The following is a 26,491-nucleotide window of genomic DNA, read 5'->3' on the forward strand; positions in this document are numbered from 1 at the left end:
CGGGGACCCCGGCCGGCGGGGAGCCGGGTCGGTCGGGCCCGCGGGGACCCCGGCCAGCGGGGAGCCGCGTCTGCCGGGCCGGCGGGGAGCCGGGTCGGCCGGGCCCGCGGGGACCCCGGCCGGCGGGGAGCCGGGTCGGCCGGGCCGGCGGGGACCCCGGCCGGCGGGGAGCCGCGTCGGCCGGGCCGGCGGGGACCCCGGCCGGCGGGGAGCCGGGTCGGCCGGGCCGGCGGGGACCCCGGCCGGCGGGGAGCCGCGTCTGCCGGGCCGGCGGGGACCCCGGCCGGCGGGGAGCCGGGTCGGCCGGGCCCGCGGGGACCCCGGCCGGCGGGGAGCCGGGTCGGCCGGGCCCGCGGGGACCCCGGCCGGCGGGGAGCCGGGTCGGCCGGGCCCGCGGGGAGCCGGGGGTTTGCCGGGCCGCCGGGGGCCAGCAGTGCTGGGCGGGCCGGGGGTGGTCGGCCGGGGCCGGCACCCCAGGGCCCGAGCTGACCCAGGCTGGAAACGCCGGGGGGGCCAGCCTGAGCCGCGCCTCCTCCCCCCACACCCCCCTTACCTGCTTCAGGCTTCCCGCAAATCAAATATTCGCGGGAAGCAGGGGAGGGGGCGGAGACTTTGGGGAGGGGGCGGGGTTGGGCAGGGGTGTGGGCGGGGCTGGGGGCGGGGCCGTGGGCCTTGGAGTGTCCTCCATTTGGAGGCACAAAATATGGTAACCCTACAGCAGGGGGCACCCTGCCAGGCCCTGCTTCATCCCTGCTGCACAGGGATCCCCCCCTTGCAGACACAGGGGCTTTGCTCGGGGGGTTCTAGCTCTTTCTGTCCCCTCCCCAGCCATGTACCGGCCTCCAGCCCCCCTAGTGGGACCAGGATTTGGACACTGGCCCAAGTCTGGCCCAAACTGCCATGAGCAGGAGGGACCGGGGATGGGAATGTTGGGGTTACTGTGCCTGCCTGAGCCAGAGTTCTTCCATGTTTAAACTCTGTCCTTCCATGTTTAACTCTAATCGACCTTAACAACCAAGGACAGGAATTGGAATGTGTAAATAGCCAGTTAGCAATTATGACCTTGTTCATTTCAGGTACCAAAGAATAATGATGAGGTTTGCATGTGTCTAGCTGGGGAAGGGGTAATAAACTAAGGGTAAACAGGACCAAATAACTGTTTAGAGAGAAGTTACTAACAAGCTAGATTTATAGCCCTAGAATGATTTAGTTGCTTAAATGTATAAACATGCCTTCGGTAGAGAGGGGAGGGGGAGTAGAGGAGGGGTGGTAGAGAGGGGGGCTTAGTTGTAAAATGTATAAAGAAGAGAGAAACTTCCCTCCAGACTCCTGCTGGGGAGGGCTGTGCGAGCCATGCAGGGGTAGGAGCTCATCCTGAGGGGGGAGCTATGAGCTGGGCTGGAGCGGCTCATGCTGGGAGGGTAGGGTGGGGAGGGGGAATTGCCCACTGAGGGGGCTGTGCAGAGGCAGGGGGCTGTGTATGTCGTGCAGGGATGGAGGCTCGTGGGGGGCGGGGAGGGCATCTGTGCATTGGGATGGGGCTGTGTGTGCTGTGCCAGGGCGGGGATCATTCCACCGGGGAGTTGGCTCATTCTAGGGGCCCCTGTTCTGCCCTTGCAGCTGGAGCAGATGCTGGAGAACACAGCCGTGCGTGCCCTGAAGCAGCTGATTCTGCTGCACCGGGAGGATGGCCCCAGCCCCTCCCGTACTGTTGAGTGGCTCAACATGCGCAGCTGGTGCTCAGGACACCTTCACATCAAGTGCCCACGCCGTGTCTTCTCCCGCCGGAGCCCCAACAAGCTGGTACTGTCCCTCTCGTCCCCAGGACCCTCTGGGCTGGTGCAACATGGTGTTGCACGGTGAAGCTGTCTGTGCTAAGGAAGACAAGACCCCATGGGGGTGGGCACAGAGCTGCTGTCTCAGAAAAGACCCCCAGGCCAGTCTGGTCCCTGTGGTGCCTCTGCTGCCTTCTATGGCATTAACCTGGGCAGAGCCTGATGCCAGCCTGGCCTAGGTCTGTGATGGCATCAGACCTCTCTGGAGTGGGGGGCCATAGGCATCCACAACCCCAGCTTTACAGTGGGCAGGGGGGACAAACCCAGGGATAGAACCCAGGAGTCCTGGCTCCCAGCCCCATGTCCCTACTGGTACACGAACACTGCCTCCCAATAAGGGCCGTGGGAGTGGGGCTGGGACAGTGACCCTGCCGCCCACCACCCTGCCCGGAGCAGTGCATGCTGGGAGCACCATCGCAGACATCCTGGCCGCCTGCCCCGTTGGAGGCATAGCAGCTGCGTGGCAGGTTGCAGAGTTCGGGGCCATGTGATGGCCCCTGGGGTAGGCTCCCTGCCTCCCACTGGCCTCTGACCTCTCCCTCCCTCCCACAGGGGCTGCTCCCACATTGGGGTGATCAAGGCCATGGAGGAAGCCGGGATCCCCATTGACCTGATCGGGGGCACATCCATTGGCTCCTTCATCGGGGCTCTCTATGCTGAAGAGCGCAGTGCTGTGCGCACCAAGCAGCGTGCCCGTGAATGGGCCAAGGTGAGGGGCAAGGCCTGCTGTGGGGGTGGGGCAGACACAGGGTGGGGTGTGCTGTGGGGCAGGGCCAGACTTGGGAGGGTGGGAGCAGGAAAACTCCCCAAACCAGCCCCTCCCAGAGCTGCCACCCAGTGACCCAGCCAGCCTTCCCCACAGCCGCTGGCAGCCAGGCCCAGGGCTGCACTGGGAGCTGGCCCTCACGGCCAGCAAGTGCAATACAGAGGTCCCAGCATGCACTGGGGCCTGATCAGTCTGCCTGAGGGGGCCCATAGAACCTCCAGGCTCTCTCTGCTGCCGGCATCTCTGCCCCCTGCCCATGCTATGCAGCTCTGCCCTGTGGGTTCAGAGGCAAATCCCCTGCAGGCTGTGGGGGTTTGTCCTCCCTTTGGCCCTGGGACGTCTGCTTGGCTTGGAGCAGAGAGCCCCATGGGGTGCCTCAGCATTGTGCTGCTAGGCACGGCAGCCTCTGTTGCGCGTGCAGCAGGTTAGGGCAGCATGGGGGTTCCGGTGGGAATCGCAACATCCCCAGTAACGACCCGTCATGCTAATTGGCATACGGTGCTTTGGCTGGAGGACATGCCACACCCCCACCAGCGGTTCCGGGGCTGGCATGCCAAGTGGAGGGGCTGCACCAGGGCACCATCCCACTTCGGAGCCACGTGCAGTGGGTGAGTGTCCTGGGAGCTTCAGGCTCGCTGCCGTCTCCCCGACATTCCTCCCCGCTTGTCCCCATGAGCCTGGACTCAGAACGCTGCCTGTGCTGGGCCGCGCCACCCGCGTAGTGACCCCTCGCCCTCCTCCTGCAGAGCATGAACTCCGTGTTTGAGACGGTCCTGGACCTCACCTACCCCATCACCTCCATGTTCTCCGGCTCGGCCTTCAACACCAGCATCAACAAGGTCTTCCAGGACAAGCAGATTGAGGTAGGTGGGTCCAGGAAGCTGGGCGGGGGTCCTAGTGCAGAACACTCAAAGTAGCCTCTCGCTGGGCAGCCCTGAGCAACGCCCCCTGCTGGCAGCTGTGTTCCCTGGAGTCCAGCCTTGTCCAAGGGGCGTGGTGCCTTGCACAGCCCCTGCAGCAGCATCCTGGGCTGTAACATGTCTCTGATTAGCCCTTTGTGCCCCTGCAGGATCTGTGGCTCCCCTACTTCAACGTGACGACGGACATCACAGCCTCAGCCATGCGGGTCCACAAGGACGGTAAGCGCCTGCACCCCACCCCCGCGGCGTGTCCCAGGCTGCACCAGGTGCATGGCGCCCTGGCTGTTGGGGCCCAAATCCTCAGCATCCGGCTCCTGTGAGGGCCCAGGGCCAGAGGCCTTTCCCTGCCCCCCACCCTGAGCCAGTAGCGCAGCATGTGGGGTGGAGCCTGCTTGGTTGCTGAGAGTAATGGGCCCCATTGGCCTGTCTCAGCCCCTGCTGGCTCTCTCCAAAGAGCCCTGCTGTGTGTGTGCTCGATGGGCCCACGTGGCCATGCCAGGCCTGGGCTCAGCAGAGGGCTGCCTACTCTGACTGAAGCTATTTCAGGAGATTTTTTTCCCAATCTGACCTAATGTCATTTCCTTAAAATAGCCTATCAAAATCTCCTGGATTGTTTCAACAGTCACCGGGAGATCGATGCCGGTTCCAGGAGACTCCAGGCCAAACCTGGAGGGTTGGCAACCCTAGCTGAGCGGTGCTGCCCCTCAGGCGCTGAGCTGATGTCTCTAAGGAGGGGAGCAGGTTATCGCCTGCTCTAGAGAGTGCCCCCATCCCCCAGGGAGCAGTGCTTGTAACCCCTAGCCCACATCAGCTGGCATGGGCCACCCGACTGCCAAGCCATCCACTAACACAGCGAGGGACTGGGCTGGGCATGGCCATCTCGATGTCTTGGCGCTTGCCCCATTTGCCCCCACACCTGGCAGGGCCCCTCAGCGTCCTGCCCTGCAGAGAAGGATAATGTTACAGGAAAGGGCTGAAAGGAGGGCAGGGGCTGACAGGGCAGGGCTCCAGAGGTCTAATTAGGAGTGATGGGCTGAAATAAAGGAGAGACACCCCCCCTTGTCTGCCCCCACCCCTGCGAGAGAGCCGGGGCAGAAGCTGCCATTGGTGGCATAGGGAGTACTAGGGCTCTGCTGCCAGGGGTGTGCCAGAGGCAAAGCCAGGCTCTGGGACACCCCCTCCTTCCGCAGCAGTGCTGTCCTGGGGCAGCAACCCCTGCTGCTCTCCCAGGGGCTGGGGCACCCCCTATAGGGAGCACTCAGCCCGAATTGACTGGGGCCAAACACCAGGGCCACGGGGCTTCCCCCATCCATGGCTCTGCCCTGGGCAGGAGGAGCTGCTGGCTCCCTCTAATCACCAGGCCTCAGGCAGCGGCGGCTCCAGGCACCAGTGCTCCAAGCGGGTGCCTGGGGCAGCAAGCCGCAGGGGGCGCCCTGCCGGTCACTGCAAGAGCGGCAGTCAGGCAGCCTTCGGCAGCATGCCTGCGGGAGGTCCCCGGTCCCACAGATTCGGCGGCACGCCTGCGGGAGGTCCCCGGTCCCGCGGATTCAATGGCAGGTCTAGGGTTACCATCCGTCCGTATTTCCCCGGACATGTCCGGCTTTTGCGTCTCTAAATAGCCGTCCGGGAGGAATTGGTAACAAGGTTAAAATGTCCGGGTTTTTTTCTCCCTCGCCTCCCTCCCTCCCTTCCATGCAGAGTGTGGCTGCTGATTGGGCGGCTAGGCCGATTGACCCACTCCCATTGGCCTCCAGCAGCCAGAGCCCTCCCCTGCTCCCCCCTCCCTCTCTCTGTAGTCCTCTGTAACACACAAACAGACCCACGTGGAGCCAGAATGGTAAGGGGAGTCGGGGGTGGGCAGTTAGGGAGCGGGGGAGTGTTGGATGGGTCCCCAGCCTCCACCTGCCACCCCCCCTCCGTGCATCCCCCCCTCGGTGGGTCCCCCATTCCTGTCTGCCTGCTGGCTCTGGCAGTACATGCAGACAACTGCTGTCTGCTGCCCCTGGGTCCTAGTGCCCCCATCCACTAATGGGAAGACAGGCTGCCCTTACCCTGCCCTTCCACCCTAGCCCTGAGCCTCTCCAACACCCCAAACCCCCCAGCCTTCATCCCCACACACCCTAATCCTCTGCTCCATCCCTGAGCCCCCTCCTGCATCATGAACCCCTCATCCCCAGACCCACAGCCCTCACCCCTGCATCCCCTCCTATCCCCAAACTCCCTCCCAATCCCCCTCCCTCTTCCCACACACCCCCTCCTGCCCTCAAACTTCCTCCTAAAGCCTGCACCCCCTCCCTTTGCACCGCCTCTCACCCCCAAACTCCATCCCAGAGCCTGCACCCCTCACCCCCTCCTGCACACCCACCCCCTGCCCCAGCCCGGAGCCTGCACCCAGCACCCAAACTCTATCCCAGAACCTGCACCCCTCCTGCACCCTAATCCCCAGCCCAGGACCTGCACCCCAGACCTCCTCCCCCCACCCAACCCCCCTCCCAGAGCCTTAGGCAGGTGGGGTGGGGGGTTCTGGGCACCACCAAAATTTCTACAACCCTGCCACCCATGCGAGTGGATAAGGGTCAGGGCAGTCAGGGAACAGGTAGGGTCCTGGGGGGGGGCAGTTAGGGTAGGGGGTTCTCAGCAGGGGACAGTCAGGGGACAAGAAGCAGGGGGGGTTGGGGTTCTGAGGGGAGCAGTCAGGGGGTGGGAAGTGGGAGGGAGTGGATGGGGCGGGGCTAGGGCGGGGCTTCCCCCCCTCCCCCCCCCCCCCAGTGTCCTCTTTTTTGTTTGTGGAAATATGGTAACCCTAAGGTTCGCCGAATCCGCGGGACCTGGGACCTCCCGCAGGCATGCCGCCGAAGGCTGCCTGACTGCCGTCCTTGGGGTGGCAAAAAAGCTAGAGCCGCCCCTGGCCTCAGGGCCCAGAATCCCCAAGCAGCCAGACACCATTCCTGTCTTTCTGGGGGCAGCAAGGGCTGGCCTGGGCCAGCAGAACCCAGGCCCAAGAGCTGCTGACGCTGCTTCTGGTCAGAGCTGGGGGCCCCACAGTGAGTCCCTCCCTTCCCCCCCTGCCCATCCCCACACTCTGCTGCCCACTTGGTCACTGTCTGGCTCCTCCCCCGTTCCCTGCTTGTAACACTTCTGCTACTCACTAACCCCTGGTAACACCCCCCACCCCTGACTATGTGGGGAGAACACAAGATGGGGCTGTGGGACACACTAACCTTGCTGCCCCCTGCCCCTCACGGCTGGCCTGAGCAGCCCTCCTGTCATCTGACACCCCCATTGGGCCAGCTGGATGGCATGTTAGCAGCGTCAGCAGGGGCTGCTCTGGGTCAGGGTGGGGAGCTGGGGCAGCATTCTGCCCTTACACTTGGGTGGTGGTGGTTGGGAGCTCTGGGTGGAGGCAGGTGGAGGAGAGGGCCTGCTATGGGGGTGGGTGGGGGTGTGGTGAGGCTGGGGCTGAGGCAGACAAGGGGCAATATTCTGTCCTTGCACTCAGGTGGTGGTGGTTGGAGGCTCTTGGGGGAGGCAGGCGGGGGATGCTGCTGGTTCAAACTCAGTCTCTGCCCTTGGTCCTCATGTTGTGCCTTGTCTGTCACAGGCGCCTGATCTCACCTGGGACATTGATCCATCCATGTCTGTCCACGGGGCGCCTGGCAGCTGTAACTGCCTGGCTCTCACTCTGCCTGCTTGTCTGTCCTAACGCCAACTAACCCCCACTCACCCCTAACTCACTGAGTCCAGGGGACAGGGAGATGGGTCAGGGAGGGGCAGGGCTGGCTCTGCTGTGTGTCTGTGTGTGTGAGTGCTCTCTTCCTGGGGAGGTGCCAGGGGAAGGCCTCCTCCCTACCAGGACCCTGCTGTCCTACCCAGGGGTCCTCAGCTGGCATCCAGAGCCAACAGCCAAAGCCCTTCCCCCAAAGGCCATGGAATGGGGCCTCTGCCCCACTCGCCCTTTGTCCGATGTTCTGGCCATGCTGGCTGGGTTTCTCCAAGGTTACAGGAGGGCACTCGGCCCAACCCCACTGCCTTTGGCCCTGCCATTGCAGCAGGGCACTCCTATCACCGATCCGGTCTGGTGCACCCTGCCAGCTCCCCACCAGGCTGCTGTGAGGGCACCTAGCTGCTGGATCCCCAGGGTCTGAGCCCTCAGCTTGGGCTCCTTTAGGCATACCCTTGGGGTGCACCCATCTATCTAGCCCCTTCTCCTGAGCGTACTGTGACTACATAGCTTCTCACCAGCCCCGAGCTCAATGCTGACCCCTCAGATTCCCCAGTAACTTAAATGCCTTCTCCCAAGCCCCTTTGAAAAGGTGAGCTGCTGCGTCCCCTCTTCCAGGGCCCTGGGCTAGGTGTACCATTGAGCATAGGTCCTCTGCACAGCTGTGTGACACGAGTGCGCTTTACCTAAGAAGGAGAAACACCCTGAGGGTACAGATCCTATAGAAAACACCACCCTCCTGAGCACAGGGCCACTCACTTGCTCCCCCGTCCCAGGCAGTCCATGGGGGTTCCTTCTCCGAATCTGGCTCCCTCAGCAGCTCCTGATTTTTCACATTTGCTCTCTGGTCACCCTGCTGGGCCTGACTCCTCGCGCCATCGGCCTGGGCTGGGGCAGGCAGGATGCTGGCTGGGCTGGGCAGGCTGGTGACATGGGGGGACAGCAGGCCCAAGCTGCAGTTGGACAGGCCTGACAATGGGCAGCAGTCAGGGCAAAGGGGTGAGATGAGGGCGCAGGGGGCAGCAGCCCAGACGGAGGGAGCATGCGCTGGGTGGTATGGACAGTGGAGGATGCCCTAGCCTGGGATGGACCCGGAGGGAGTACGAGGGGTGATCAGCACTGAGACAGGCAGGATGTTGGAGGTTTTAAAGGGAGGCCAGAATGGGGCTCGTCCTGGAGACCAGGGAGCCATGGGAGGGGGGGAGAAATTGGCCCCGACTCTGCCCCCTCTTTCAGCCCAGCCTTTCTGGTTCAGCAAGGTGCCAGGAACCAAAAGCAAGGTGCCATGTGTGACCCAGGCTCTCATTCTCCCCGAGCCTGGCAGCTGCTGCTCATGTAAATCACAGGAGGAGCGGGAAGGGCAGAGCGCCACCCCAGGGCCTGGCCCAGCTTTGCCGGAGGGGAGGAGAAATATTGACCCAGACCCAGCCAAGAAGTACCTGCCGTCTAAACCTCTCTGTATGCCCTGGGCCCCCACCATTTGGCATCGAGAGTTTCCTGGGTCATACCAGAAGGGGCCCCATGTGTTAGGTGCTGAATGAACCAATGCACATAGAGATGAGCCCTGGCCCGAGGGCACTGGGACACTTCAGGGTTAAGCGAGGTGTCTGGAGTGACTTCCGACAACCTGCTCACAGCAGGAGGGAGCCTTGTCTGTGCCCAGCAGGGAAACTCTCCCCAGTGAGTGGCTGCTGGCACCACAAGCCCCCTCTGCCCCAAGCTCCATGTCACAAAGTGAGAAATCACTGTAATATTTTATGATTCCTAGGCATGCCTCAGTTTCCCTCAGTACTTTGCATTGCTCTCCAGTGGATGCAGAAGGGTTAAATCTGCTCTTGGGGCGGAGCAGAAGCCATGGGGTGATGGGTCATGTAGCTGTCTGGGGGGAATGAACGCAGTGTTAAAGGACTGGCTGAAACTGACCCGTATCAATGAAGGATTCAGAAAGACAATGGGACCTCAATGGCCAAGACGGTTACACCCAGCAACCAAGAGAAAGGACCTTCCTCCCACCCTGCCACCTCTCCGCAGGAAGCCGAGCCCAGCCCAGCTCGAGGACAGTGGCCTGAGAGGTGTCAGGGTACAGGACAGAGTTGGCTTTTGGAGGGACTCAGCACCTCTCAGCTGGGCCAGACAGAGACAGAGCTGGAGCCAGAAGGGGGTTCCAGGGCAGCTTGGCTGGGTGGTGCACTGGATGGACGGTGTCTTAGCCTTTGCTTCTCTGGGCTAACCTGGGGACTTCCCGGGCTGGGATGCAGATGACTAATAAACCCGACTCCGTGTGAAAACATGGTCTGGTGTCACTGCACGTCCTTGCCAGGGTGCACTGGGCCCTGAGGAGTGGGCAAGTCTCTGGCCAGGCGTCTGTCTCAGCTGAACGCGCCGGGTGGAGCTCTCAGGGTGAAGCAGGAGGGCTGGAGCCCAGGGGCTCAGTCTTGGAGGAGTTGAGGCAGTGTGGTGTGCTCTTAAGGAAGAGCGGGACCCCTCGGGGGTCTGGCTCCCTGAAGGGCTCCTCCAGGGACGGTTTAAAAGCTGGGACGTAGCAGCCATGACACTCCACGAGCCCTGCTCTTTCCCAGGACAGGCGAGCAATTTACACCCCCACTTTGTTGCACTCATGTGCCCAGTCCCTTGTCTTCTGGACACCTGCTATGCACCGCAATCCGCTGCCGGCAGGGAAGCGGGGCGCTCCAGTTCACTGGTTCCACCTCAGTGCAACACTCCTTAGCACAGGGGGCTTAGAGGTGGCCAAAGGAAAATCTAACACATTAATTTACCAGAACTCGTGTTAAAATTCAAATAAAAGCCCGGGCCAGGTCAAAAGTTACAGATCAAATAACCCGGGGTGGGCAAACTATGGCCCGCGGGCCAGATCTGGCCCACCAGGTCGGGGGCTGCTCCATGCGGCTCCCGAAAGCAGCGGCTCCAGCTGGGGAGCAGGGTTGGGTGCCGCTCCATGCAGCTCCCAGAAGCAGCGGCATGGCCCCTCTCCAGCTCCTACGCATAGGGACAGCCAGGGAGCTCCGCTCTGCATGCTGCCCCACCCCAAGCTCCGCCCCGCAGCTCCCATTGGCCAGGATCCGCAGCCAATGGGAGCTGCAGGGGTGGTGCCTGCAGACAGGGCAGTGTGCAGAGCTGCCTGGCTGCGCCTCCGTGTAGGCGCCCGAGAAGGGACATGTAGCTGCTTTCGGGAGTCGCTTGAGGTAAACGCTGTCCGGAGCCTGCACCCTTGAGCCTCCCCCCATGCCCCTATCCAGAGCCCCCTCCTGCACCCTGAACTCCTCATTTCTAGCCCCACCCCGAAGTCCGCACCCCGTCCCACACCCCAACCCCAATTTTGTGAGCATTCATGGTCCATCATACAATTTCTATTCCCAGATGTGGCCCTCGGGCCAAAAAGGATGCCCACCCCTGAAATAACCCCATCAAACGCGGTCTAGAGCCTGGCTTATTAACCAGTTCCTTTCCGGTGTGATAAGGTATCTCTCTCCCAGTGGTCAGTCTGTCCAGCGCTTGTTCAGGCCAGGGAGCTGGGCTCCACATTTCCTGGGAGGCTCCTGCTGGCAGAGCGTTGCCTCCCTGATGGATCGCACTTGTGCCCTCTTTCCTTCTCTTACAGTCTCAGACCCTTTTCCTGTGTCAATGCTCACCTCTGGGTCGTCCCTGGACTGTAAACTCTGGGCTGGGCTGGGTCCTAGATGCTGTCGCGGATTGTGGGGGAGTCAGGGCCCTGCACCCCTCTTCCCGAGATTCACTGCGACTCTCAACCAGCCAGTAAAGCAGAAGGTTTATTTAAGGACAGGAACACAGTCTCAAGCAGAGCGTGTAGGTACGACCAGACCCCCTCAATTAGGTCCCTCTGGGAGGTTCAGGGAGCTTAGACCCCAGCTTGGGGTTCCCTGTGTTGCACCACCCAGCCCCAACCGAAACTAAACTCCCAGCCCCTCCCGCTGCTCCTCTCCTTTGTTCAGTCTCCCGGGCAGAAGGTGTTAATTCTCCCCACCCCCGTTCCTGGCTCAGGTTACAGCTCAGGTAGCTTCCTTCAAGGGAAGTCCCACATCCCCACTGCAACCCCCCCTGCAACATTCCCAGGTCAAATCTGCCCTGCTCCCTGCTCCGTCACATCTCTCCCCCCTTCGAGACTGAACTGAGCGGGGTCACTCTGACCAGTGACCTGGGGAAGTTCAGGGCTCCCTCTCCGGGACAATGCGTCCGCTATCAGGTTGTCACGTCCCTTCACATGGACCACGTCCATGTCATAATCCTGCAGGAGCAGGCTCCATCTCAGGAGCTTGGCGTTGGCTCCTTTCATCTGGTGCAGCCAGGTCAGGGGAGAGTGGTCGGTGTGCACGGTGAAGTGACGCCCAAAGAGATATGGCTCTAGTTTCTTGAGGGCCCACACCATGGCCAGGCATTCCTTCTCGATGGCCGCGTAGTTCTGCTCCCGGGGTAGCAACTTCTTGCTCAGGTACACGATGGGGTGCCTCTCCCCCTTTTCATCCTCCTGCATTAACACCGCCCCCAGTCCTGTGTCTGAGGCGTCGGTGAACACCATAAAGGGCTTGTCAAAGTCTGGGTTTGCCAGAACTGGGCCACTGACCAGCGCCTCCTTCAGCGCCCGGAGAGCCTCCTGGCACTCCTCGGTCCAGACCACTTTGTCTGGCTTCCCCTTCTTGCACAGCTCAGTGATGGGGGCGGCTATGGCGCTAAAGTGGGGCACGAACCTCCGATAGTACCCTGCCATCCCAATAAAGGCTTGGACCTGCTTTTTGGTTTGAGGAGCGGGCCAGTCTCTGATCACCTCCACTTTGGCTGGTTCCGGCTTTAGGCAGCCGCTTCCCACCCGGTGGCCTAGGTAGGATACCTCAGCCATCCCCACCTTGCACTTCTCCGGTTTTACGGTCAGCCCAGCCTTCTGGAGTCGGTCCAGCACTTGTCTAACCTGGGATATGTGGTCCTCCCATGTCTGGCTAAAGACACAGATGTCATCGATATACGATACGGCAAAACTCTCCATCCCCCTCAGTAGCTGATCCACCAGGCGCTGGAAGGTGGCCGGCGCTCCCTTGAGGCCGAAGGGCAGGGTCAGGAACTCATAGAGCCCCAGAGGGGTGACAAAGGCCGATTTCAGCCTGGCATCTGCATCCAGCGGCACTTGCCAATAGCCCTTTGTAAGATCCATGGTGGTAAGGTACCGAGCGCCTCCCAGCTTGTCTAGGAGCTCGTCCGGCCTGGGCATGGGGTAGGCATCGGCTACAGTGATGGCATTGAGCTTCCGATAGTCCACACAGAACCGGATCGACCCGTCCTTTTTGGGGACCAGCACCACCGGCGAGGCCCAAGGGCTGGAAGACGGCTGGATCACCCCCAAAGCCAGCATGTCATTGACCTCTCTTTCCAGGTCCTGAGCAGTTTTCCCTGTGGCTCGGAAGGGGGAGCATTTTATAGGCGGGTGCGATCCTGTCTGCACCCGGTGGACAGTCAGATTAGTGCGTCCAGGCTGGTTGGAAAACAGCTGCTGGTACAGATGCAGCACCCCTCCGATCTCAGCTCGCTGGGCAGGGGTTAGCCGATCAGAGAGGGGAATTGCTTCCAGGGGGAAGCCAACTCTTGTCCCAGGGAATAGATCTACTAAAGGGTCATCTCCCTGCCCCTCCCACTGTCCACACACGGCCAACACCATATTCCCCCTGTCATAATATGGCTTCATCATATTCACATGGTACACCCGGTGGTGGTGTGCCCGGTTCGACAGCTCCACCACATAGTTTACCTCGTTTAGTTGCTTGACAACCTTGAAGGGCCCTTCCCAGGCGGCCTGGAGTTTGTTTTTCCTCACGGGGATGAGGACCATCACCTGATCCCCAGTGGCGAAGGCGCGGGCCCGTGCTGTGCGGTCATACCAGACCTTCTGCTTCCTCTGGGCCCTGGCCAGATTCTCCCTGGCCAGGCCCATGAGCTCGGCAAGTCGTTCCCGGAAGGTCAGGACATACTCCACCACCGACTCTCCGTCAGGAGTGGCCTTCCCCTCCCATTCGTCTCTCATCAGGTCCAGGGGCCCCCTTACCCGCCTTCCATATAGCAGTTCGAAAGGCGAAAACCCGGTAGACTCCTGGGGTACCTCCCTGTACGCAAACAGCAGGTGAGGTAAGTACTTGTCCCAGTCCTGCGGGTGCTGATTCATAAATGTTTTCAGCATCATTTTTAGCGTCCCATTGAACCTCTCCACCAGCCCGTTGGATTGGGGGTGATATGCTGAGGCCCAGTTGTGCCGGACCCCACATCTCTCCCACAAGCACCGGAGTAGGGCCGACATGAAGTTGGACCCTTGGTCCGTCAAGACTTCCTTGGGGAACCCCACTCGGCTGAAAATGGTCAGCAGCGCATCCGCCACAGTGTCTGCTTCAACGGACGATAAGGGCACTGCCTCGGGGTAGCGGGTGGCGAAATCGACCACCACCAGGATGTATTTCTTCCCAGACCGGGTCGTCTTGCTGAGAGGTCCCACTATGTCCATGGCCACCTTCTGGAAAGGCTCCTCTATGATGGGCAAAGGTCTCAATGCTGCCTTCCCCTTGTCCCGGGCCTTCCCCACCCTCTGGCAGGGGTCACAGGATCGGCAGTACTGCTGGACGTTGGTGAAGACCCCGGGCCAGTAAAAGTTCTGTAGCAGCCTCTGCCTGGTGCGCCGGATCCCCTGGTGCCCTGCGAGAGGGATGTCATGGGCCAGGTACAGTAGCTTGTGGCGAAACTTCTGGGGAACCACCAGCTGCCTCCTGATCCCCCACGACTCCACTTCCCCCGGGGGAGCCCACTCTCGGTACAGGAACCCCTTCTCCCACAGGAACCTCTCCTTGCATCCTCTCCTCATGGTCTGTACCACACTGAGGTCAGCCAGGCCCCTTAGCTTCCGCAGGGAGGGGTCCTTCTGCAACTCGGCCTGGAACTCGGAGGCTGGGGAAGGGATGGGGACCTGCTCCCTCTCGTCGGCTGGGTCGGAAGCCCCAGCCACCCCGCGGCCTGTCCTTGGGTGTTCCCTCCCCACCCGGGAAGGGTTCGGTGCCTCCGGTGGGACATCCTTCCCAAGGTCAGGACGTAGTGCCCCTCGCCGGCTCTGGCTACGGGTCACGACTAAGGCGGTCTGGGGGCTGCTTGGCCAGTCCTCTAAGTCCCCCCCCATCAACACCTCAGTGGGCAAATGGTGGTGCACTCCCACGTCCTTGGGGCCCTCCTTGGCCCCCCATTTCAGGTGTACCCTCGCTACGGGAACCTTGAATGGGGTCCCGCCCACCCCGGTCAGGGTCAGGAAGGTGTTGGGCACCACCCGATCTGGGGCCACCACCTCGGGCCGGGCCAGTGTCACCTCTGCGCCCGTGTCCCAGTATCCATAAACTTTCTTCCCATCCACCTCCAGGGGAACAAGGCACTCGCTCCGCAGGGACAGCCCCGCGCCAACCCTGTAAACGGAGAACTTTGAATCCGGAGCATCTGGCCCCCCAGAGAAGCTGGCCGGGGGCCCTTCTCTCTCTTGAGCAGTTGATAAGCTGCCAGCCCCTCTTGCGTGGGAAGCCTGCCCCTCGTCCGTCTGGGCCTCTACCAAGTTAACCCGGTGCGGGTTCGGTCTGCTCAGTCTGTCCTTGAGCTTGGGGCACTGGGCCCGAACGTGGCCTCTTCGGCCGCAGTAATAGCAGCTCAGGTCCCGTGGGTCCCCTCGAGCCGGTCGGTTGTCCCTGATGCTGGGCATTCCCCGTGGGAGGGGATTCCCCATATTCCCCCTTTGGGAGGTCCCAGGGTGACTCTCTCTCTGCATCGCGGCGGGCCTGTTCCTTTGGGGCTCCTCCCTGCCACCCCCTGACCGGCTCTTTACAAACTCATCAGCCAGCTGCCCGGCGTGTCGCGGGTTCTCTGGCTTTCTGTCCACCAACCACAGCCTCAGGTCGGATGGGCACCGCTCATACAGTTGCTCCAGTACCAGCAGTTTAATCAGGTCCTCCTTCGTCTGGGCCCCACTAGCCCACTTGCTGGCGTATCTTTCCATGCGGACGGCTAGTTGCAGATATGAGATCTCAGGGGTTTTATCTTGACTCCGGAACCTTTCCCGGTACATCTCAGGAGTCAGCCCAAACTCACGTAGCAGGGCCTTTTTGAATAGTTCGTAGTCCCCTTTCTCTGCCTCTCCCAGTTGGCGGTACAATGCCACGGATTTGGGGTCCAGTAAGGGGGTAAGGACCCGGAGTCTGTCCGCGGGATCAACCCGGTGCAGCTCGCAGGCCGTCTCAAAGGCCTCCAGGAAGTCATCCATGTCCTCCCCCTCCTTGTATGGGGCCATGATGCACTTATCAAAGCTCCGTGCAGTCCTGGGTCCCCCCTCACTCACCGCAGCCGGGGGTTCGCTGCCCCTCAGTCTCGCCAGTTCCAGTTCATGCTGTCTTTGTCTCTCATTCTCCTCCCGTTCACGCTGATGCTGTCTCTCTTTCTCCTCCCGTTCATGCTGTCTCTGTCGTTCACGATCCTCCAGCTCTCTCAGTTTTAGCTCTTTCTCCCATTCCAGCCAATTCCGCTCCACGGATGCCGAACGTCGCCGGGAGGATCCTCTGCTGGCCGGCGGGCTTCGCCGGGGGGATCCCCTGCTGGCCGGGGGGGTCACGGCGCCTTCGGTATTTGCTGGGCTCCTCCCCACCCTTCCCCTAGGCATAGGAAGGAGGGGTCTTGGGAAGCCCTCAGCAGCCGGCTGACCACTCCCAGCTGGGACAGACACTGGTGCCTGCGCTGCATTTGCCAGGCTGCTTCCCTGAGACACAGGGATCAGTTCATTCGCGCGATCTTCCGCCTCCAGCTGGGCAATGAGCTGTTCTTTGGTGAGCCTCCCAATGCGCAGCCGCCTCTGCTTGCACAGCTCCACCAGGTCGCTCTTAAGCCGCTTGGCATACATCTTCCTGCTGGCCACTCACCGGCCTGTGTGCTCACAGCTCCCCGCAGTTCCCAGGGGGACCCCTAGTGTGCCAGCCCTTCTCGAGGTCACCACCTCTCTGCCAGGGTCGAGCTGCAGACTCCTCCGCCCCTGGGACCACTCGCTGCGATCCCCCCGGGGGACCCTGTTACTGCAAAAGTCCTTCTCGCTGGTCACACACTCCCAGGGGTAATAACCGTCTCTCTCCCACTCTTCAGCACGCCTGGTCCCCGTCAATCCCCCTTCGTTTTACTGCTCCCCAGTCACTTACTGCAGGAAGCGCCGTCCACGGGGTGCAGTAGATCCCGCCGCTGCCACCAGTTGTCGCGGATTGTGGGGGAGTTAGGGCCCTGCACCCCTCTTCCCGAGATTCACTGCGACTCTCAACCAGCCAGTAAAGCAGAAGGTTTATTTAAGGACAGGAACACAGTCTCAAGCAGAGCGTGTAGGTACGACCAGACCCCCTCAATTAGGTCCCTCTGGGAGGTTCAGGGAGCTTAGACCCCAGCTTGGGGTTCCCTGTGTTGCACCACCCAGCCCCAACCGAAACTAAACTCCCAGCCCCTCCCGCTGCTCCTCTCCTTTGTTCAGTCTCCCGGGCAGAAGGTGTTAATTCTCCCCACCCCCGTTCCTGGCTCAGGTTACAGCTCAGGTAGCTTCCTTCAAGGGAAGTCCCACATCCCCACTGCAACCCCCCCTGCAACATTCCCAGGTCAAATCTGCCCTGCTCCCTGCTCCGTCACAGATGCCAATGGTTCTCGGTGTTGATGGAGGCAGCTGGGTGACCCACGGTTCACCTCTCACGGGTTTGGAACCCAATATCCTCCACGTTCCAGAACTCTACCAGCAATTCCTGTGCCAGCCCCCTCCAATAACCACGACAACCAGCGAGATTTGAGCTGTTGGTTCAGACCACACACCACCCCGTTGGTGAACTAGTGAGAAGATGGCTGGACGCAGATGGCATGTCTGTGACACAGGCTCCCAGAGTAGCAGCCAGACAGCGGGACTGGGTTGGGGGTGGACAGACATGAGGGAGGATGGGTGGACATGGACAGCAGAGTTGGAGCCCAGGCAGATTTCCCCAGCTCCTCTGGCTTAGTCACTGTCCTGGATTGAGCTGGTCGGGCTGATCCTGGCTAACCCAGGGCCTGTGCCGCTCCATGGTGAGGTCAGCCTGGCCTCCCAAGTGACATCCTTCTCCCCCGGCACCGGCGTGAGCAGCAAGGGACAGCCTGCAGAGACAGATGTACAGACATGGCCCAGGGGGCACCCTGCACTCAGAGTCTGCTATGCGCTGCTCGTCTGGAGCCCGCTGCGCGCCACGGAGCCGGGAGCCTGGTCCTGTGCAGAGTCCCACACACCGGTTAGTGTCTCTGGAGCCCAATGCTCCTGTCTGGCCTGGTACTGCAGCTCCTAGAACTTCCTCTGGGGGGCAGCATCACCCCACACCAGCTGTGATAGTGGGCATAAGGGAATGGGAGCTCGGCATTGCTGTGCGGGGAAGGGAGTTTGATGAGTCCTGAAGTGGCAGGGGCATACACAGCCTGGTGGGAGGAGCTGCCCTGCTCCATTGCCCTTTCTTCCCAGCTCCCCAACCCCCATGTTACTCTGTCCCAGCAGGCCCTTTAGTTCCAGTCCCGTTGTGTAGGATAGAGTCCTGTGGTGGTGGAGAGGTCACGTGGCCAGCTAGGGAACACTGGGGGAAGGAGGGGACAGCCACAGCCAGAGGGGCTGGAGTGCTGCCTGGGTGGGAGGTAAGGACTCTCCTCTAGAGGCCTCTGTGCCCATGGGAAGCCCAGCTCCTGCACAGTCTAGGCACTCCGGATGGCAGCGGCCTCTTGTGCACCTCCACGCTTCCCCAGGGCCATGACACGCAGCCATCTCTGGGGGGGAGCCTGACGCCTCTAACTAACTTGGAACCGCTGCCCAGCTAATGATGAGGTTTTAAATATGATCAGATTTGGGTCTGTTTATTGGCTGACTGCTCTTTGAGTCCTTAGAGGGCCACATTTGCCAGCTTTTCTCTGCAGCTGGCCAGGGCCCGAAACTCACTTTGTTTTTTCATTGGAAGCAGAATCACATGATGCCAGGAGCTGGGGATTTGAGAAATGTGAGTCATGATCAAGTTGTGCGGGTTGGAAACACTGAGCCTAGGAGGCAGGAATGTGATGGGGGAGAGTGCACCACGAGAATGTGTGTGTGTGTGTGCGCGTGCGCTTCTGACCAAAGGTCTACTGAGCTGGAGGCAGTTTGGCATGGACCAGCACCAAGTGATCCCTAGTTGGGGGAATAACCCAATGTCTCCATGCACCTGGCTGGGAGCAGCACAGACTCCCCTGGGAACAGCTCAATGAACCCCGCACCTTCACACAGCCAATACAGCGCTGGGCCGTGGGGGGCCAGACTGGGGGCTGACGTGAAGGATGTGGCTGGTGTGCAGCTCTACAACAGGGGGCACCTGTGCCTGGGCACCATGTGCTGGGCTGAGTGGCTGTCCCCAAGGGACTCAGCAGGGCACAACAGGCAGAGATGGCAGGGAGAAGGGATAGGGGCTTGGAGACAATCCTCCGTAAAAAGAGATTTAAAAGGTTGGGACTGTGCAGAGAGGGGAAAAATGCCAGCCTAGGGAAAGAACTGGATAAAGAACAGGGACATAAGTGAAATGTTTTCAAGTCAGTAGGGCCTGAGGAGATCCACCCTAGGGGACTTACAGAAGTGCCTGGAGCAATCTTGGAATGGTTAGAGATTATCTTTGAGAACTCCTGGAGGATGAGTGGAGGTCCCAGAGGACTGCAGAAGGGCAAACAAAGTTCACATCTTTAAAAAGGGGAAATGCAGAGGACCCGGGGATTATCGACGAGCCAGCCTGGAAAGATACTGGAACAACTTATTAAACACTCGGTTTCTAAGCACCTAGAGTTTTCTCACCACAGTTCTTCTTCCAACGTGGCTGCCCAGTCCTTAGCCCTCGGTGGAAATTTGGAGGCGGGGGGTCCTTCCACTCTGGGTCTTTGGCAGAAATTTGGTGGCGGGTCCTTCACTCGCTCCGGGGCCCGCCGCCAAAGTGCCCCGAAGACGCGGAGCGGAAGGACCCCCGCCGCTGAAACCCCAAGCCCCCTGAATGCTCAGAGGAGGAGCACTGCTGCCTAAGGCGGCAAAAACCCTGGCGCCGCTCCTGGGAACCACTATTTCATTAGAAGGGTGGTGAAGCACTGGAATGGGTTACCTAGGGAGGTGGTGGAATCTTCATCCTTAGAGGTTTTTAAGGCCCAGCTTGACAAAGCCCTGGCTGGGATGATTTATTTGGGGCTGGTCCTGCTTTGAGCAGGGGATTGGACTAGCTGACCTCCTGAGGTCTCTACCAACCCTAATCTTCTATGATTCTATGACTGAGAGAGGCTGCAGGGTGAGAGGGGATGATGGGTGGCGACACCGCCAGAGGAGGGTGGAGCACCTGGAAGGAGCTAATCCCCAGAGCGGCCAGGAGGAGGGGCCCCTAGCAGTGAGTAGAGCCCATGACATCTTGGGTTTTTTGTCTCCTCAGGTGAAAGATTCCATAGTGGCTCTCTCTGCTTATAGCCTCAAAGCTTATCTTTGTGTTCCAAGCCAGGAAGCTCTCCCAGTTCAGTTACTTTCTAGTCTCCTCCCCCCACGGTGATAGTTACGTGGCTCTCTCCCCGCCTCACTAGTTTGATGGCTTTGTTTACCTTCTATGGAAATGTACTTCCATTGTCTCTGCTCACTCACTTTACACTGGAGACACATTTAAGCAGGTGGAACCACACTCTTTTCCTAGGGCAGGTGCCTTAAGCCCTGCTCCCCACACACATTTTCGGAACATATTTATAATTCGCTATATGTTAACCATACACCCATCATGCAAGAATATTGATGATCAGTGAGTTGCTAATTTTCCAATGACATCTTACAAGACACCTGTTAAATAAATATGACAACTGTGTGTGGGGTGCACTGAGCTGGTCAGGCCTGCTGGAAAGCACTGCTACACAGCCTCCTGCCCTCTGGTGCTGGGGTGCCTGTAGGACCACACACAGTCCCACCTGACATCCTCATACGCAAACTAGGGAAATGTGGCCTAGATGAAATTACAATCAGGTGGGTGCAAAACTGGTGGGAAGACTGTACTCAAATAGTTATCAATGCTCTGCTGTCCAACTGGGGGAACTGTGGAGCCCCACAGGGGCCAGTCCTGGGTCAAGTACTAGTCAATATTTTCATTAGTGACTTGAATAATGGAGTGGAGAGTATGCTTATAAAATCTACAGGTGACCCCAAGGACAGGACTCAAATTCAAAATGACCTTGACAAATTGGAGAATTGGTCTGAATTCAGCAGGATGAAATTCAATAAAGACAAGTGCAAAGTACTACACATAGGAAGGAAAAATCCAACTACACAGTGGGGAATAACAGGCCAGGTGGTAGCACTGCTGAGAAGGATCTGGGGGGTATAGTGGACCACAAAGTGAATATGAGCCAACTGTGTGATGCAGTTGCAAAAAAGGCGACTATCATTCTGGGCTGTATTAACAGGGGTGTTGTATATAAGACACAAGAGGTAAGTAACTGTCCTGCTTTACTCGGCACTGGGGAGGCCTCAGCTGGAGTACTGCATCCAGGTTTGGGTGCCACATTTTAAGAAAGACGTGGACAAACGGGGTGGGTGGGGGAGAGCATTCAGAGGAGAGCAATACAAATGAGAAAAGGTTGAAAAAACCTGACCTCTGAGGAAAGGTTTAAAAAACTGGGCATGTTTAGTCTGGAGAAAAGCAGACTGAAATGGGGCCTGACAACAGTCTTTAGCTGCGTGAAGGGCTGTTCTAAAGAGGATGGGGATCAGTTGTTCTCCAGACCACACCCACTGGAGGTAGGACAAGAAGTAATGGGCCTATTCTGCAGCAAGAGAGCCTGAGGTTAGGAAAAACTTTCTAACTCTAAGGCTAGTTCAGCTTGGGACCAGGTTACCAAAGAAGCTGTGGAATCCCCATCACAGGACGTTTTCAGGAACAGGTTAGACGAACATGGTCAGGGATGAGTTGGGTTTACTTGGTCCTACCTCAGTGCAGGGGGCTGGACTAGGTGGCCTCTCAAGGTCCCTTCCAGCCCCACATTTCTATGATTCCATGCAGTGAGTCAGAGTGGGCATAATTCAGGTCTCCAGAGTAATGAAGGGGCCAGAGGGCGATTGGGTACCCCGGTCTCATGGCACAAGAGTGATGGGTGGGACCGTGTGTGTACCTGGCTTGGCTGCACTGGGGAGGGTCTGCCCATGCCACTTCTGGCTCTACCTCCCCCCTGCCTCCCTCCTTCACGGCCCCTGGTCTCTAGGTCGAGCCCTATTCCGGCCTCCCTTTAAAACCCACAACATCGTGCCTCTCTCAGTGCTGGTCCCTTCTCATCACCCCTCTGCATCCATCCCAGGCCATGGCATCCTCCACACTCATCCCACCCAGTGCACACTCCCTCCGTCTGGGCCGCTGCCCCCCACGCCCTCACCTGCTGCTGCCCCTCTTCAGGCCTGGATAGCTGCAGCTTGGGCCTGCTCTGTCGCCTCATGCCACTGGGGGGAGCTGCAGCACCAGCCTCCCCAGCCCAGCCAGCATCCCTGCTTCCCCCAGCCCAGCCAGCATCCCTGCCTCCCCCAGCCCAGCCCAGCCAGCATCCCTGCCTCTCCCAGCCCAGCCAGCCAGACCCTGCCTCCCCCAGCCCAGCCCAGCCAGCATCCCTGCCTCCCCCAGCCCAGCCAGCCAGACCCTGCCTCCCCCAGCCCAGCCAGCCAGACCCTGCCTCTCCCAGCCCAGCCAGCCAGCGACCCTGCCTCCCCCAGCCCAGCCAGCCAGACCCTGCCTCTCCCAGCCCAGCCAGCCAGCGAACCTGCCTCCCCCAGCCCAGCCAGCCAGACCCTGCCTCCCCCAGCCCAGCCAGCCAGCGACCCTGCCTCCCCCAACCCAGCCAGCCAGACCCTGCCTCCCCCAGCCCAGCCAGCCAGACCCTGCCTCTCCCAGCCCAGCCAGCCAGCCAGACCCTGCCTCCCCCAGCCCAGCCAGCATCCCTGCCTCCCCCAGCCCAGCCAGCCAGACCCTGCCTCCCCCAGCCCAGCCAGCCAGCATCCCTGCCTCCCCCAGCCCAGCCAGCATCCCTGCCTCTCCCAGCCCAGCCAGCATCCCTGCCTCTCCCAGCCCAGCCCAGCCAGCATCCCTGCCTCCCCCAGCCCAGCCCAGCCAGACCCTGCCTCCCCCAGCCCAGCCAGCCAGACCCTGCCTCCCCCAGCCCAGCCAGCCAGACCCTGCCTCTCCCAGCCCAGCCAGCCAGCGACCCTGCCTCCCCCAGCCCAGCCCAGCCAGCATCCCTGCCTCCCCCAGCCCAGCCAGCATCCCTGCCTCCCCCAGCCCAGCCAGCCAGACCCTGCCTCCCCCAGCCCAGCCCAGCCAGCATCCCTGCCTCCCCCAGCCCAGCCCAGCCAGCATCCCTGCCTCCCCCAGCCCAACCAGCCAGACCCTGCCTCCCCCAGCCCAGCCCAGCCAGCATCCCTGCCTCCCCCAGCCCAGCCAGCATCCCTGCCTCCCCCAGCCCAGCCCAGCTAGCATCCCTGCCTCTCCCAGCCCAGCCAGCCAGCGACCCTGCCTCCCCCAGCCCAGCCCAGCCAGCATCCCTGCCTCCCCCAGCCCAGCCAGCATCCCTGCCTCCCCCAGCCCAGCCAGCCAGACCCTGCCTCCCCCAGCCCAGCCCAGCCAGCATCCCTGCCTCCCCCAGCCCAGCCCAGCCAGCATCCCTGCCTCCCCCAGCCCAGGCTGATGGTGCAGGGAGTCAGGCCCAGCAGGGCTGCCCTGCCTGTGTGTGTGTGTGTGTGAGCGGAGCAGTCTGCCTGGGAGGGTGCCAACGTCCGGGGGTCCCATCCCACTGGCTGGTCCTTCCTTTGCTCAGCTGCCCTGGCCAGCAAAGCACTTAGGCCTAGCAACCATCTGGGCCAGCTCTGTACCAGCACCTCTGCTGCTGCCAGCCTGTGGCAGTATTAAGATGGCACCACACTACCACTGGCTGCCTAGTCAAAGCTCACTGCAAAGCCAGCTCTGCACCCTCCCGCCCCACAAACTCTCCAAGGAGGGGAGAGCAAAGGACCCTCCAGTGGCAGGCTCAGCCCCCCCCACTCCACACCGGAGTTTGTGTTGCTACTAAACCCGTGTCCCCCCCACACACATGTGCCCCTCTCCCGCCAGCCCATACCCTGCCCAGCTCCTACCCCCGTCAGGGCACAGGGATCACAATCTGTGATCACTGACTCAGTCAGAGCAGACTCTGCAGGGGGAATTATGGGTAAGCACCGTTGTAATTTATGTAAATGAGGCTGGCCAGGGCTGGCTTCCCCTTCCCCTTCCTCCCTCTAGAGGGCGCAGAAAGCTCCCTCCCACTAGGAAACTGGAAAAGCAACTTCATTGTCCCCCGTGTCCCCCGGCCCCATGACATGTCCTGCTTGGCCCCGGCTCTAGCAGGCTGCAGGGACTGATGGTGTCTCTGTTATTTTTCTATACAGCGCCTATTGGGCCCTGATCTTGGGTTGTGCTTCCTAGGCTGTACCTAGCACTCTTGATACCTCCCCACCTCCAGGGTCTGAATTCAGAAGCACCAAGGCCTGGGCAAAGCCTGCTGTCCCCAGCTGCATCCCGTGCTGAGATGCGGGGCAGGGCCAGGGGCTACACAGAACTTAAGAGCATAAGAGCCATGAGGCTGGGTCAGCGTAATGGCCCATCCAGCCCAGTGTCCTGTCTGCTCACAGCGACCATTGCCAGGTGCCTCAGAGGGAACGAACAGAACAGGTAATCATCGAGTGACCCATCCCCTGTCGTCCACTCCCAGGTTCTGGCGAACAGAGGCTCGAGACACCAGAGCATGGGGTTACATCCCTGACCATTCCGGCTAATAGCCATTGACGGACCTGTCCTCCAGGAACTTAGCTAGTTCTTTTCTGAACCTTGTTATACTTTTGGCCTTCATAACATCCCCTGGCAACGAGTTCCCCAGGCTGACCGTGCATTGTGTGAAGTACTGCCTTAGGTTTGTTTTAAACCTACTGCCTGTTAATTTAATCGGGTGATCCCTGGTTCTTGTGTTATGAGAAGGAGTAAATAACACTTCCTTATGCACTGTCTCCACTCCAGTCATGATTTTATAGACCTCAATCATATCTCCCCTTAGCCGTCTCTTTTCCAAGCTGAAAAGTCCCAGTCTTTTCGCTCTCTCCTCATACAGAAGCAGTTCCATCCCCCTAATCATGCCCTTCTCTGCACCTTGTATATGTCTAATATCGCTTTTTTGAGATGGGACGACCAGAACTATTATCAGAGTGGGAGCCATGTTAGTCTGTATCAGCAAAAACAATGAGGAATCCTTGTGGCACCTTAGAGACTAACAAATTTATAACAATAAATAATTTATAACAAATAAATAAATAGTCTCTAAGGTGCCACAAGGACTCCTCGTTGTTTTTGCAGAACTACTATGTTTGACCACAGTGGCATGTTGAGAATCTGGACTGGAGACTGGGAGTCAGGATTCCTGGGTTTCATGCCCGGCTCTGGGAGGGGAGTGGAATCCAGTGGTTAGAGCAGGAGGCTGGGAGTCAGGACTCCTGGGTTCCATTCCTGACTCCCTGGGAGGGGAGGGTGGTTTAGAGGTTGCAGCCAGATCTGTGGCCCAGTACGTGGATTTACCACATTCATTGTGGCTGGGACTTGACTGGGCTCAGCTCTGCCAGGCTGACTCGTGTAATGCCTGGCCTCTCTCTAACAGGGGGAGGCTTCGGGAGGAGACCGAATTGACGGCTGCTCAATAACACAGGCCCTGGAACAGATGCTCACTGATGCCACTCAGTCACTTACCCTCCCAGCACAGTGCCCGGGCCCCTGGCTCCAGCCTCTCTCCACTGGGGACAGAGCCCCTGGTCTGTAAGCCTGGCTGAGGTCCCAGAACCAGCCCTGAACCCCTGACTGCGGGGAACCCGGTCACTCCAATCCAGGGTGTCTGCTCTATGTCAGCCCCTGAGTAGGATGGAGTGGCTCCTGGAACCTGCTGCTGGGGAGAAGTGGGGGAAGCTGTGGCACCCAAGCAGGACAGGGGTGGCAGACACTTGTGTCCTGATATGGTCCAGATGAGGAGAGGGCCCCACAGAGCGGTGGGGCACAGGCCTCACAGAGGATGGTGCCCTCAGCTGCACTGATGGGGCAGCAGGCTCCGGAATGTGCCCCAGCACTGACCCACGGGCCTGGGCCCAGAGCCACTGGGGCTGGCTAGGCAGGGAGGGGGCTGGCCAGCTGTATGAGTGACAGGCAGACAAGGGGGCTGGTGTCCAGTGAATCCACCCGCATGTTCCCAGCGTGGGCCAAACTTGCCCACACCGTTCCCCTGTTCCCTGGCTCCACCCATGGGTATGGGGGAGCCAGCGGCCCCTGGAGAACTGAGCTGGGTGATCATCCCCAGGAGACTACATGGAGAGGGGGGGCCATGAGGTCCCCACACTGCAGAACCAGAGACCCCAGAGGAAGGGATGGTGGGATGTGGGGGTGGCGGTGCAGAAACTGGCGCCTTAGGGGGAGGGGTGCCCAGGCCAGGATGCTGGAGACAGGAGTTTAGGGCCTAGTGGATTGCCGGGGGTGGAGGCAAGAGGGGGTTAGGGAGAGGAGAGGGGGCGGATGGGGGACAGAAGGAGTCACTGGACTGGGGGAAACTGAGGGAGACATCAGCCCTAGACCAAGGAGGATTGGGGGACACAGCAACATTACCAGGGTTGAGTAGGGGAGGGGGCAGAGTGTGGGGACTTGGGGTGTAGGGAGAGACTGGGGCTGGAGGAACCTTGAGCTCCCCACAGCAGCCAGCGTTCCTGCCCTGTTCCCGATAGCGCCTCCTGCTGGGAGAGGCCAGGCTGCAGCAGCTGGGAGCTTCCCCCCCCCCCCCCCGAGCTCCTGCCCCACTCCCCACAGCGCCCCCTGCTGGGAGAGACTGGGCTGAGGTACCTGGGAACTTCCCCAGAGCCAGCACTTCTGCCCACTCCCCACAGCGCCCCCTGCTGGGACAGCTCAGGGCTGCAGTAGCTGGGAACTTCCCCAGAGCCAGCACTTCTGCCCACTCCCCACAGCGCCCCCTGCTGGGAGAGACTGGGCTGAGGTAGCTGGGAGCTCCCCCCACAGCCAGAGCTCCTGCCCCACTCCCTGCTGGGCGTTCCATAGCATCAAGGATCTGAACCCCCTGCACTGTCACTCCCACTGAGCTCCTGTGGGTCCCT

General features: G+C 60.4%; 1 protein-coding gene across 1 annotated transcript; it reads left to right on the forward strand.

Annotated features, from left to right (window-relative positions):
• The first annotated feature begins 1,453 nt into the window (after window positions 1–1,453).
• LOC112061587 (patatin-like phospholipase domain-containing protein 6) lies at window positions 1,454–19,743 on the forward strand. Its single transcript, XM_065576510.1, has 6 exons — window positions 1,454–1,803; window positions 2,388–2,544; window positions 3,348–3,464; window positions 3,671–3,740; window positions 17,417–17,558; window positions 19,740–19,743. Exons 1-6 carry the CDS (start codon window positions 1,688–1,690, stop codon window positions 19,741–19,743), a joined length of 606 nt encoding a protein of 201 aa, XP_065432582.1. The 5' UTR covers window positions 1,454–1,687.
• The last annotated feature ends 6,748 nt before the right edge of the window (window positions 19,744–26,491 follow it).

This window comes from Chrysemys picta, chromosome 22, assembly GCF_011386835.1.
Source record: "Chrysemys picta bellii isolate R12L10 chromosome 22, ASM1138683v2, whole genome shotgun sequence".
Lineage (NCBI taxonomy): Eukaryota > Metazoa > Chordata > Testudines > Emydidae > Chrysemys > Chrysemys picta.

Bases quoted from the DNA above. Each gene is read 5' to 3' on its own strand.
- LOC112061587 (XM_065576510.1), top strand. From the start codon at position 1,688: ATGGCCCCAGCCCCTCCCGTACTGTTGAGTGGCTCAACATGCGCAGCT. The intron at 1,804-2,387 runs GTACTGTCCCTC...TCCCTCCCACAG, and splicing joins GCCGGAGCCCCAACAAGCTG to GGGCTGCTCCCACATTGGGG. The intron at 2,545-3,347 runs GTGAGGGGCAAG...CTCCTCCTGCAG, and splicing joins GTGCCCGTGAATGGGCCAAG to AGCATGAACTCCGTGTTTGA.